The sequence below is a fragment of the Haemaphysalis longicornis genome, unplaced genomic scaffold, assembly GCF_048455015.1.
Source record: "Haemaphysalis longicornis isolate Haplotype H1 unplaced genomic scaffold, Haemaphysalis longicornis Haplotype H1 scaffold_9, whole genome shotgun sequence".
In the NCBI taxonomy this organism is placed as follows: domain Eukaryota; kingdom Metazoa; phylum Arthropoda; class Arachnida; order Ixodida; family Ixodidae; genus Haemaphysalis; species Haemaphysalis longicornis.
In genome coordinates this window covers 128,156,905-128,171,109 of record NW_027526460.1, presented here as the reverse complement: position 1 = coordinate 128,171,109, position 14,205 = coordinate 128,156,905, and the positions used below count along the sequence as shown (strand labels likewise).

Sequence of the window (14,205 nt, the reverse complement as noted above, 5' to 3'; positions counted from 1 at the left end):
AAGTTCGATATGTCGCGGTAAGCGTGCGCTGCGATGCGCGCGAGCCATATCGCCTTTCTTGTGCTACGTTTCCCGTGCACTTGTAATTTTCATGCAAACAGGTTTGAGTTAGTAATATAGGAATAAAAATATGCTCTCTGCGTTAAAAATGTACGTTACTGTGGCAGCATTTAACAGTGATTTTTTTAGGTAAATTATTGATACCATTGCTCAGGGCATACTGGCTGTGCTGCGAGAAATATTGGATGCCTTGAATGTCAAAAGTAGTCAAAAATATGCTCTTGCATTGAAGTTAGGAGTTATGCAGAATACTCTACCAAGCTTCAAAGTAGCTCATTTTCATCCTTGTGGTATGCAAACTTTTGGCAATGAACACCTGCACGTATGAGTACTAAGTTGCTGTGCCAGGCAAGATAAAACATAAAAAAAGCCAAAAATGTTCAAAAAAATGCTTAACTTGTTGCCATGGTGACAACACTGCAAAAGGAGGTTGTCCAGTGCGACACAGCCAATCAGCTAACCTACTTTGCATTGAAAGCCCATCGAAACCCATCTTCCCCTCCGTTTGGTTTGCAAAGGGGGTATGTACTCTTCACGGAGGAGCTGAAAATGATGTTTTCTGGAAAGAGAAAGGCTGTAAAAGGTACTCCAATTTCAAGGCAAGGCCTTCCAGAAGCCCCATGTTCAAAAGGACATGAAAGGCTGCAACCGTGGCGACTTTTGATAAGTGAAACCTATGTTGCAACTTCGGAAGCCATTTTCTCAAAACAGTTTTTTTTGCCACCTATGTCGCTTGTACCAGGGATTTCTTTGTGACCACTGGGTCTATTTTGATTCCGTTTCTTGCATTACATTCCTTGATGAACAGTTCAGGTCGTGACACTTTTGGTTTTCCAGATTTGTTTTTTGTGACTTTTTTATTCAAATAGTCGTTCACAGTCGACATGCCTGTTGCACATTAACCTCTAAAAAAATGAAAACTAAAAAATATTGTTTTGTAAAAAAAAAATTCTACAACTGTCACGACCTCGCCCATTCATTTGGGAATGCAAGGCACTTCGAACAAGTTTTCTATCGTGTTTTATAAGTCGCTCAAGCTCGGTACAAGCGGAACAGAAAGAAAATTTAATAAATAAAAAAGTTATCAAAACATTGTCTTGAAATTTTTATGGTGTTATCACAGAAGCATTTCCAGTTGCTGTGCCAATTTTCATCAAAATCCACTCAGAAATAAAAAAGTTGATTTTGAAAGCCACGTCCCCCCTTAAGCTATCCTCTGACTTGTGCATAACTCATAGAAATACTGGAAAAAACAAAAAAATGCCCACGTACACGCATGTTCGTCCTCTCATGGAATCAGCATAATTACACCTGGAGCCTGTTCACATGCCATTTCCGTGCACAACTCAGACGCTCAATCTTGTCCTGAGGTGAAGCTGCATGTCCCCGAGCAGCAAACCGAGGTCTTCGGACCTGCCCCATCGCAACTGTGTGGGGTCCCTCCCCTACGCCGCGCAATCTATTCTGCCGCAGAAACTCGAAGTCTCTGGTGCGACCAATTGCCATCACTGACAGGTCTTTCGGCTGGTCATTTCTGACCACCCAGGACTGCCTCTGAGCAGCTTCAAATTTTGTTTGCCCACAGAATTTCCATTACGAGAGCAGTCCTATGACAGCCCACAAACTGCCTGCAAGTATTACAGACTGGCAAATAAAGAAGACCAAGGACTTCTCGAGCTTTTCTCTGTAGACGAAAGCGGCAGCCTCCAACAAACCTCGATTGTCACATCTGTCTCGGTCCCTCTTCTGCCCTGCTTGCTCTGCACAGTACCCTCGCCATACCAGATCACCGAATAGTCTGCTATTGTAACAAGCAAAAAGAAACCTTGCTTGCTAAATAAACATCTTCTAAATGGGCATGATTGACTTCTGAACGCAATGGGTGGGTTCCACACGGCTGTTCGGAAGCCACCTCCATGGACAAAGGCCTCACCACTTTGCGGGGGGCCGTGGTGCTGCCGCTGCTGCAGAGGACGCGGTGTCGGAGTCCCCGGTGCCGCTCCAGGGCCTCCTCGATGGTCCGCTGGTTGGAGGCCCCCAGGTCCACCACGCACACGCAGGGCACGGGGCGCAGCCGCGACACGTCCGCCAGGGTCTCTGCCAGCCGGCTCTCCAGCTGCACAACCGCCAAAGAACAGCCCGCTGGGCGCTTACTTATGCAGTGCTCACTTCTGCCACGCTGCCTCGATACGTCTCCTCTTCCTCCTCTGTAACCAACTCTTTGCGATCGGAAAAACACTGTGCACACTGCCGAGTCAGCAAAGGAGCCAGGACAGCACGCATCACTTTTGGAACTGACAACAGCAGGATGCTGCTGCGAGGGCCACTCAGAGATGCCATTTTCACGCCCGAGATTACGGCCATAACTGGAATACCAGGAGATATACGAGAGGGGGGGAAATACGTCAAGGATCATACGGGCCTCGATATGCTTTCAATGTGCCACAGGTGTACATAGCCCTTGTGAGTCTCCATAAGCCCCACATGCATGGTCTTGATGAGGGACAATTCCACTGATGGGTTCAGCTTATTCCGACCCTCCTGCAATTACTTGAACTCCATCGAAAGAATCGAGACGAGGGGACAGCAGGAGTAGACCAGAGGGGGCCTGTTCAGCTCCTATTCAGCCCCTCACAACCTGCCGACTCAGAACGACGAGCAGAGGTTATACATGGGTGGGTTGAAACAGAACAACCTGCTAATCTCGACCCTGGGGCTAGGGAGAGGTGAGAGGGTGGAGAGGAAGCCCACCTAAAAAGCCACCCACCTCTGCTCTAGGCTCGTCCGTGGTGACCACCAGCACGGCAGAGGTGCCCGGCAGCAGCTTGGCATGCCAGCCTCCCGAGTGGACCACCGTCAGGCAGAACGGGGTGCCCCTGGGGCTCGCTATGGTCTCCACCTGCGTGCAACACCCGAGGGGGAGGTCTCACGAAAGGGAAAGGCCCGCACACGAGACCGTCTCAGAATGCCACTGAACGCTCTGGACAACCAGCAAGTGGCATGTTTGCGGATGCGTAGTGAAGAAGGAATTTTTCAGGTGCAGACCGCAGAGTTTGCTCCAAAAGGATACTAGAGAGGGAACTGACAGTGCATCCCGCATATAATCGCAGGAATTATGGGAAGAGTAGAGATTAGTGTTAGCTTCGCAAGTGGCTTGGCTTGTAACGTTTTTGCGAATGTGAAAACATGCGAAGAGCAGCAAAAATGGCTAAAAAGGGTGTTTATTTCACGGGTGGGCAATAAAGACATGTTGCATGACGCAAAATTTGACAGATGATACGAATTGGATACACAAGGCTGGCAATGACATGGTTGCTATTGTCAGACTTGCACCCCACCCAATGTACGTTTAAAGCTGGACACAGATTAATGATCTATCTGCGAAGAAGATCCCATTGAATTCTGGTCCAACAGTGTAAGTGCCCCCCCTCCCCCTTCCAGATGAATGAGGAACTGCCACTCCAATGATCAACCTTGTCTCGGTAGCAGTCAAGAACAAGCAAGATGTCACAGCAAATCCTTGCACACAGTGTTGATGGCAAAAACTCTCCAAAGCTATCAACATGCAAGAAGACCAGTCCCGTTCAGTCAACTGTGACGAAACTGTGGAAAATTAAAATAAACTTCTCCACTTTGTCATCATTTTTAATTTCATTCTCACTGGTTATTGTGCCCGACGCGCAAGTAGGCTTGCAAGAAATCGAGACATTATTTTGAAGTGTAAAATCGCAGCCACCAACCAAATCAAAACCATTCGTTTGATGTTTCGGAACCCGTACAGTTTCCTTGTTCACAGACTTCACTGTGAACAAGGAGCCCATACGGGTTCCCTCAGTGACTGCGATTTTACACTCTAAATAATGACCCCTGGCCGGATGACGTTCTGTCCAACACTTTGGAGCGAGGTGCTGCTATTGCGCACCACAGCAATACACTGGATTAACAAGGGGCCCAGTACTGCCCCTCAGTGACAACCATCCCCCCAGAGGGCGAGAGAGTAAAGGGGGCCACTAACAGAGAGTGGAGAGGGGTGGGAGCTACTCAAACCTTTTCCACGAAGCCCTCCCATCGGCAGCCCAGCTTGCTGCGCACGCGGGCCACCGTCAGCCGGGCCGTGTCAGAGCCGGTGGCCGGGGGCAGGCCCACGACCAGCTTGAAGGGGAACTCCGGCTCTGGGCTCGGGCTCCGGAGCAGCCGCTCCAAGTCCAGAGGCGCCCACTCCAGCTCCTCCGTCAGGGCACTCAGCAGCACCCCTGCGTCTGATAGTGCGTTGGGGAGAGGAGAGGGAAACTGTCACGACGGTGGTTCCGGGTTTGCTTGTACGTGTGACAGCCTCCTGGTTGTTCCCTATCCTTGACACAGTGCACGCATGCTCGTGTTAAGGGGGGACGTGGCTTTCAAAATCAACTTTTTTATTTCTTTGTGGATTTTGATGAAAATTGGCACAGCAACTGGAAATGCTTCTGTAATAACACCATAAAAATTTGAAGTTAATATTTTGATAACTTCTTTATGTATGAAATTTTCTTTCTGTTCCGCTTGTACCGAGCTTGAGCGGCTTATAAAACACGATAGAAAACTTGTTCGAAGTGCTTTGCATTCCCAAATGAATGGACGAGGTCGTGACAGTTTTAGAATTTTTTTTTACAACACAATGTTTTTTAGTTTTCATTTTTTTAGAGGTTAATGTGCAACAGGCATGTCAACTGTGAACGATTATTTGAATAAAAAAATCACAAAAAACAAATCTGGAAAACTAAAAGTGTCACGACCTGAACAGTTCATCAAGGAATGTAATGCAAGAAACGGAATCAAAATAGACCCAGCAGTCACGAAGAAATCCCTGGGACAAGCGACACAGGTGGCAAAAAAAACTGTTTTGAGAAAACGGCTTCCGAAGTTGCAACATAGGTTTCACATATCAAAAGTCGTCACGGTTGTAGCCTTTCATGTCCTTTTGAACATGGGGCTTCTGGAAGGCCTTGCCTTGAAATTGGAGTGCCTTTTCAGCCTTTCTCTTTCCAGAAAACATCATTTTCAGCTTCTCCGTGAAGAGTACATACCCCCCTTTGCAAACCAAATGGAGGGGAGATGGGTTTCAATGGGCTTTCAATGCAAAGTAGGTTAGTTGGTTGGCTGTATCGCACTGGACAACCTCCTTTTGCAATGTTGTCACCATGGCAACAAGTTAAGCATTTTTTTTTACTTAAATTTGAACATTTTTGGCTTTTTTTTTCATGTTTTATCTTGCCTGGCACAGCAACTTAGTACTCATAGTGCAGGTGTTCATTGCCAAAAGTTTGCATACCACAAGGTTGAAAATGAGCTACTTTAAAGCTTGGTAGAGTATTCTGCATAACTTCCAACTTCAATGCAAGAGCATATTTTTTTTACTACTTTTGACATTCAAGGCATCCAATATTTCTCGCAGCACAGCCAGTATGCCCTGAGCAATGGTATCAATAATTTCCCTAAAAAAATCACTGTTAAATGCTGCCACAGTAACGTACATTTTTAACGCAGAGAGCATATTTTTATTCCTATATTACTAACTCAAACCTGTTTGCATGAAAATTACAAGTGCACGGGAAACGTTGCGCAAGAAAGGCGATATGGCTCGCGCGCATCGCAGCGCACGCTTACCGCGACATATCGAGCTTTGATTATACCTGATATGGCTGGTCAGGTCGCTTTTAAGATTAAAACTAACGTCGCAGGCATTAATTACAACTACTGGCGTTCAATCGTAACCGGTTGCCCAGTCATGTGATGCTCCAATGCGCGTCGGCTATGCCGTGCGCGCCGCAGCGTTTGACGCGCCGACCGTTTCTTTCTCAAGGCTAGCGAGCCCACAGTCAAAACACAGCAATAACTAAGCGTGTACACATCGCAAATCCGACTAAAAGTTCACTTCACGAACCACTATCGCAAGCGCGCACACCGCGTCACCCTCCGGGGTCTGGCGACGGTAGAGTCACGCGCACCACGAAGCGTTCGATGACCTCCGCCTTTCGAGCCACACAACTTCCCGTAATCTGGCTCGTTATCTCTGGCATTCCCATCGCGATAACGTCCGTGTTGAATACCACAGATTGAACAGAAACTCGGCCGAGCGAAGCGGCGAAAATGAACTCAATCCGCTCGCTACGCAGCACAGGCGGCCGCCATCTTGCGTTGCGCCCGTGACATCCAATCAGGAGGGTCGTTGTTCCGGAGGACCAATAGCGCTTCAGTATCTATTTCTAGCTTCGTTTGTGCGTCGTTTCTTTTCTGCCGTTTGTGCGTTTGTGAATGAACGAAGATAAAAGAGACGAGCGGAACCGGAAAGACGATAGCTCGGCCGATCTAACCATATCAAAATGGCCGCGCCCGGTGGCACCGTTGCGGAGATAGCGCGCTCCGAAAATTGCCGTTTTTTCGCCCTTTTGCGCTGATAGTTTGTCACCGCGCCTGACAAAAGTATTTTTTTATGCCACTTTGCGACGCTTTTCAGCGTAAAAACTTTGCAGACGCACAGAATAGGAAACATAGAAGCCGAATATGCGGGTTTCAAAAAAACGATGTTTTGGTCATTTTTCCGAAGTTGAAAGCCGCGTCCCCCCTTAAGACGAAACCGAAGTTAGTCTAAATAGTCAAAACCGAAGTTAGTCTAATCTTTCTGTTGCTATGGCACCTTTGAAGGCTCACTTGCACTAAATGTCGCCCTTGAAGGGGGGAAAACCTTTGTGGTACTTGCTTGCCTTGGAGCAGCTTTGGACGGAAAAATGTTAAGCAAAACAAACACCACTGTTTCCACTTTATGTTGAAATCTAATATGTTTCCAGGAGAACAACATTTTACAGGCTACAGGGGGTAAAAAAAAAACTACTCCCCCTCATCACAAATTGCAAATAGCTTTACAAATTCACATTAGCTGGCATGCAGTGAATCACAAGGGGGAATGAGGGGCTCGTTGAATGAAGGCAGAAACAAGGGTAGGCAGTCAAGGACGCCAAGGAAGGCAAAGGGAGAAAAATGTGGTCGGTCATTTATTCTTGAAACAGGTACTAGTTTTTGAAATGTTTGAAAGATAGAAGGAAAGCGGAGAAAAACATGCCTGCCGGGTGGGACCCAAACCCACGGCCTGCAGAATACCGGTGTGGTGCAATAACCACTATGCTACTGGCGGGGCTGTGCTTCCCTCCACCTTCCTGGGTATTTATGTCAAGGCAACTGTTTCCTGTGCTTGAGGGTGGTAGCCAGCGCCATGGACGCACATGTAAAGGGGAGTCTAGTTTTGAGCACACTAATACTGTGAAACCTGGTTATCTCAAATACAAGAGATTCCAGGGAGAAAAAAAAAAAAAAAAAAAAGGACTCTATAAGGCAAATAATGGAGTTCCCACAACACTAATGTGACAATTAGTTTTCCCTGGTTGTTTTCCCTTTTGTGTAGTCCCAGTTTGCCAGAAACGAACCTTTGTGCACAGGCATTTTGCAAAATGCGTCGCCTTTGCTCACCAAGTGCCAACCGAGCACAGGGCCACATTCTATCACACTGCTCATCCTCCTCTCCGCTTTCATTGGCTCCCAACCAGATGGACGAATACAAACGATCAGACAGGATTTTTCTTCCCAAGAGTGTACCAACACCGACGCCTCATTACTTCGATGTAATCGATGATTTGACATACAACCCGTACAATGCAAGCAAAAATACCCCACTGTTTCACTCGGTTCATCAGGCTTCGACTGTACAACATGGGGATGCACGTGGTCCCCTACCAGCTTCAAACCTTGGAAGCACAGCACGAGCTGTAGGGGACCCAATAGGACAGCAGTGAGCCCAGGGACGCAATTTGATTCCCGGCCGCGGCCGCTTTTCTGATGGGAGGCAAAAAGTGAGAATGCCCGTGTGTACAAGATTTTGGCGCTCGTTAAAGATACCCAAATGGTCAAAATTAATCTGGAGCCCTCCACTACAGCGCACCTCATCGCTAGCATTGCGTCTGTATGTTAAACCCCAGTCAATCAATCAATCAATCAATCAATCAATCAATCAATCAATCAATCAATCAATCAATCAATCAATCAATCAATCAATCAATAAATCAATCAATCAATCAGGACAGCAGTGAGAGGAAACAGGTCAAACATTGAGCGAAATGCACAGGAGGGCTCGGAACACGAGCAAGAATTTGCAGCAGTGTTCACCAAGGCACACTTCATTCTTCACCCCCCCCCCCCGACGCCCTTGCAATGTGAAGCAATCCTTCGCTGTCTGATGTAGGTTCTTGGGGCTGCATGCATCTGCCTGGCCTCGTAACAGCCAAAGTGCCCCTTCCCCTTTCAAACACACTCCACGCAAGCATTGCCACAGCCTTCGCTGCGAGGAGCCCCTCCTTTCAACGCATGCATTGGTGTAACCTTGCGTAACTCCAAACAATCCAACATAACTTCCACGTAAACTTCAAAGAAATCCCGAATCAGCGCTTCCCACCACAGAAAAGTGCCTGGTCACCCCGGTGCAATGTACGACCAATGGCGTGCACTCACCCAGGCCCTTGGACAAGGTGTCGGGGTCGATGCCCGCCGAGAGCCTGGCCCGCTTGCTGTGTGCGGGCACGAGGCTCGGGTCGGCCAGGCTGCTGCGCATGCTGGGTGCTGCGGGGAAGGTCTCCCGGGCCTGCCTCTGCCTCCGCTCCCGCTCACAGTGCTCCCGCCACCTGCACAGACACACCAGCACTGCACTGCTGACCACAGATGACGACTAGGGGCCACAGCTGGCCCTAGGGCAGTCGGCCATTTAAAGCCCTCTTACAGCACAAGCAGGCACACCACTTACAGTGGCCAAACTTGCACAGGCCATTCTGCGACAAGCTCCAGACTTTCACGTGCCCAGCACCTTCCTCTAAATACCTTACAGTGTCACTCTTCCCACGCCTAACATCCATACAGAGATACAAAAGGAACTCAGGGCTAATTCTTCCCAGCACCATCTAAACGGAGAACACGATGACTACGATAAAACACTTAAAACCTCACTGCATTAAAACTAAAATGAATGACTGAGGTCACTACTTGAGGTGCAATTTCTCTGCACATAACACTTACCGTATTTACACGATTGTAAGTCGACTCGAATGTAGGTCAACCCCCAGAAGTTGCATCTCTCTCTCTCTCTCTCTCTCTCTCTCTCTCTCTCTCTCTCTCTCTCTCTCTCAAAAAAAAAAAAAAAGCAAGCCGACACTCCCACAAGAGCCGTGTGCTCACGATATGCGCGGTATGTTAAAAAAGAAAGGCTTTTGTATAAGCACCTGGAATAACCATACGCTGTGGGTTGAGCGAGAAGAACACATTCGCTGCGAGATGACAACCATCGAAGCAACCGGCAGCGGCCACTGCCGTGCGCGATTTACTTTTGAGGAACTTATTATGCCTGTGCTGCACAGTAACTTTCAACAGACAATTGGACTCCACCCCACAACTGTTCCCTATGTATTTACAATGGGGCACTTGATGGACAATTGGTTCGACGGCCTTCGGAAGGCCTTTCAAACGACCTCCCACCATCGCGTTCGGAAGAGCACTGAACAATGCGATATGATTTGGGCTACATTAGCGCCGCGCATTGAATCAAGGGATTCACTAATACTCATTTTCTTTATTAGAGATGAATAAAACGCTTCTTGATGCGTTTTTGCACGCGATTCGTGCGGCAGTGGGAGGAGCCTCACGACTTGCCCCAATGGGGAGTCGCACTCTTCATGGCGGCAGTTTGAAAGCGCTCAGGACAGCCAGCTGGCGCCGCGGAAGATGTTTAGGCTTACCACAGTGGCAGATATTTGATTGGCGCTTTCCTTAGCGGCGCGGATGATGCTTTATAGTGTCATTTTCGACCACATTATCAGCTCCTTTTCTGCACAAACGAAACAAACGCCTTCGTTTGTGCCTTCAGTGATATCTTAAAGGGGCACCAACACAAAATTTTGAAGGCGAGATAACTTCGGAGATAGATTGATGGGAACACATATACATCATCTGCAAAATATCAGCGGTGAATACAGCCTAGAGCATATTTAAAATCAATTTTAAAGTGTTGCGAAACGCAACCGAGCAGCCAGCAGAGGACCACGCGCAATCGACATCCCGAGGATATTGAGTAAATAAACAACATCCATACACGTCACGAGTTTGTGTTCGCCGCTTACGCACTGTTCCCACCTCGTAGCACCCCTGATTTCTCGTTTCTCTTGCCTTTACTAGCGGTAGACGGTTCGATTTCGATTCTAAGTCGACCCCCCAACATTGGATTGTCAAATACATATATATATATATAAAAAGAAGAATCGGCCTACAATTGTGTAAATACGGTAATGCCTAAGAGTCAATTCAAAACTTTGAAAAACAAGTTAGCTCTTCCCAGCCACCAGACTACATACATCTTGCACTCTTATACTACAGCTACGTGGGCGTTTCGAAGGCCTTTGAACCAAACGTCAAGACTCAAATGCCACCTTTGAGCTGCTACATGACGTTTTTCACCGACATTTTGTTGAAATGCCATTTGAATCACAGGAGCACCACCAAGAAGACCTTTGAGGTTCTCAGAGGCCTTTGAAATGCAAACCCTTGTACTCCCGGGCATAGTTTCTGCATACTGCAATTACAAAAACAATTACTGACGAGTAAAAATTGGTTTTAAACTGCCCGATCTTAATGATTTTTCACATGTTTTTGTTTCCCATCACTTGATCTACGATTCCAAAATAACTGGTATCTACTTCCAACACCGCCAATAAAAAGCACACACGCACACACACACACTCTTGTTTAGTGCATTTTTTGTGTGTATTTGTAGGTTGTTATCAAGTTTATCACTAATAACTGCATTTTGTGGCCAATTGTAACCCTGAAATTAAATTTTTTGTCGAGCTATGAGAACGAAACTGGTTAGCAGTTGTGACACCAAAACATGGCGGGTGAACGAGGAAACTTTAAACTGCTTTTGAGGATTATCATTAAGATTGTGGGCATCCTTCCAGTTAAAATGGCATTTGAAATTTCGAAGGCCATTCGACTCAAATGTCCTTTCAAATATTCATGTAGCACAACTATTGCATTATATTACACACCATTTGCCTTCCCTGCTCAAGGTATTTTCAGACTGGACTACCACTGTCAGCACACCTTCTCAGCAATAAAGTACATTTTGACACGTTGGCAGCAATTCTAATATTTCTTTTCTTCCTCGGCATTGCTAGTGGCTTGGTGTTCATAACTTAGTGGGTGCCAACTCCATTCCCGGTGCCCCTCCCTCACTAGAGACCTCCAATCCTCCACATTCCCGTAAAAAAAAATTTGTGATCAATCAATTGCCTCAAGTGAGCTGTGTTTTCTTTGTATTCCTTTTCCTTGTGACACATTTGCAAAAAGATCTTCTACACATGCTTTTAATTCACTGAAAGGTACTGTGTCCTGAATTTCAATTTATTGCTTACTCACTTGCGCTAATATTGGGCTCAGTTTCGCTAGTATGAAAATTTAAACTCTACGTTTAAATCAATACTTTATATTTGTGAAGCCCTGCTATCTTGTGCGGCCCCCCATGTCCTCTCAAGCAGTCAAAGAATCACCTTGTTTACTGGGTGGCCCCAAAAACACACGCTATAACTCAAATTCTTATTCTTTGTCAATAACATCAGTTATGGTAGAAGCAGCAGGATGGCCTCTCTATGTTTGTTTTCTGTCACAGAAAGATACGCAAGAGGGCTTTCAAATGAGCCCCACTTTGTTATTCTACGAGCTAAATACTGATACGTATGCACAAAGTTGTCAGTTTCAGTGCTCACATCGAGAGGTGCAAAATATTTGTTACGAACTGAAGCCCTTTGAACAAATCTGCTATTTGCCTCGTATTCACTAGCTAACGCCGCCTGTGTAAAATTTCCTGTCTCATCAGCTGCTTTGCAATTGGAGCAGTATGGACGCATGTGCCACACCATGGATCAATGGAGAAACTAGGCGTTGAAGGGGCCCTAAACAAGGAAGCAAAAGAAGACTGCCACCTTGTGAAGGCTGTAGAAACCCTATGAATCGTTTCGGGTAGTTCTGTGAAATGGCGCTGACTGATCGACAGTACCCCGGCCAGCAGCACATGGGAAGGGCAGGAGAGAGTACTAACAGGAGAGTGGCTGTTTCAGCATTATCAGCTGATCCGCCAGGCAATGTTATACAGGCAGTGTTTGTCCAGCACTACGTCTCGATGCTGCTGCTACTACTGGTGGAATCCTTGAAAGGGGCGAGCACTGACCGAGTAAAGGTGAGGGCCAGGAGGCGTCTCCGGTGAAAGTCCCGGGCACGCTGCATCTCCCGTTCGTAGAGTTGCCACTCCTCGGCCAGGCAGTCCCGGGCCACGCTGGCCACCTCCTCCTGGGGCACCTGCTCCAGCAGCACACACAGCAGGCGCTCGCTCCGCTCGTTGTGCAGCTCCTCCACGGCCTCTGCATGGCACTCCCTGCAGCATTCAGGCAGGGAGGAGGAGGAAGCCCAGTCAATGCAGGACTGCGCCGATAACCGATTGACAAGACTACCAACGGGAAAGGCGGCAGCCCACAGGGCACCTACCACCGTGCTCACTTCTAACAGAATACAATGTAGACCATTTATACCTAGGGTTGTTCGTTTTCAGGTAAAACCCGCTTGTACTCCAGTTTTACACCCCAACGTGTTACAGGAGAATCGGGTTAAACCCAATTTTTTTCCGAATGGCCCTTTTCAGAGTAGCGATCTGCACAATTATGCACTGACGGTTTGCCGGTCTCAACCGGACCTTGCTGGAAGCAAGCCCCACAAGCACAGCTTTCGAACTCGTTGAACATTGGCATGACTCTACCGCTCGCTATCCCAGGCTTGCAAATGCTGCACTGACATTGCTGTGCTAGCTAGTCGAAGCTGTGAAATCCAGAGAACTTTCTCCCAGCCGAGATACGTTCAACAGTTGGACAAGCCTCGAATGAAGGCCAACATGTTGCGCATGCAAATCACAATGTGTGTAAACAAGGATGTGTAAATACTCGATGACCAGCTTTGCGCGAATAAAATATTCAATTTCTTAGAAGTTAACGATTCTCTTTACTATCATCATTACTGATTCATTTCCAAACAGACGCCAAATTTCGAAGGGTATTTGCTAGGAAACACTGATGACCCCCTCATTAGTACCTTGAAACAAACGCCAATTTTAACGCGCCAGCTAGAGTTAAGAAGGTCGTGATTCCTACTAATAGTGGGTGTCGTGATAAATAAATAAAAAATAAATAAAATAAACTGAGTTATTACTTACTCCATCTGTAGATTTAACCTGAAAAAACCCAAACATTGGAATGGCTTTACAAATACCTCGATATCCACTCGAATATCAATTCGGAAAATAGCAACCGATTTTTGGAAAATAGCACCCAAAATAAAAAAATGGGCTTGCTTGACGCACCTCAGAAGATCGGATGCAGGAGCTGTAGGATGCAGGAGCTGCAATTACGGCTGTGGTATACAGTTACACTCTCTGCTCCTCGCAGACAGAAATACGTGTAAGGTGAGCCTGTCCTTCAACCTCAGGGAATCAAAAACTTCAAACGGGTTGAGTGGCACAACCTATGAATAACTCACACTGCATAGAAAAAAACTGATTGCATATTTGTTCTCAGCATGCCAAAGGACAACTGTGTGAAAATTTCGTGTGGGTACGGCTGCCCTAGGACGATGCATATGTGCGCACACGCATGCGCACACACACACACATAGAGCGGGGATCTCCCTGACCTGCAGACGTCCTCGGCCTCGCGGGCGATGCCCTCCTCGAGGATCCTGAGGGCCAGCCGCTCCTGGGCCTGCCTGCGCTGCTCCCGGGCCTGCTGCTTGGCCAGCAGCTTCTCCTGCAGCCGCTGCTCCTCCGCCCGCAGGTACTCCTCCCGGCACGCCTCCCTGCGGGGAGCAGTTGCCAAACATCGAGCTTGGGCAAGGAACCGCCAAGATGCCGCAATAACCTCGAGAAGGCACTACTGCCTCCCACAAACTAGACCCCCGTAAACTGGCTCTGAATTTAAATGGGACAAGACTGACAACTAAGAAACCATTTTTGCACTTACGTTAAAGTCCGTATTAAAT

General features: G+C 47.3%; 1 protein-coding gene across 2 annotated transcripts in view; it reads right to left on the bottom strand.

The window, feature by feature from the left end:
* Positions 1–14,205, bottom strand: part of Xmas (RRM_XMAS2 and SAC3_GANP domain-containing protein xmas) — a 62,288-nt gene that overhangs the window by 21,778 nt on the left and 26,305 nt on the right. For both annotated transcript variants that reach the window (XM_077684072.1, XM_077684073.1), the window contains exons 15-20: positions 13,861–14,022; positions 12,353–12,556; positions 8,596–8,765; positions 4,108–4,319; positions 2,828–2,959; positions 1,994–2,176 (exon numbers count right to left, since the gene is read on the bottom strand). In XM_077684072.1, the coding sequence (XP_077540198.1) occupies positions 1,994–2,176; positions 2,828–2,959; positions 4,108–4,319; positions 8,596–8,765; positions 12,353–12,556; positions 13,861–14,022 (1,063 nt within the window). The remainder of the gene's footprint in view (positions 1–1,993; positions 2,177–2,827; positions 2,960–4,107; positions 4,320–8,595; positions 8,766–12,352; positions 12,557–13,860; positions 14,023–14,205) is intronic.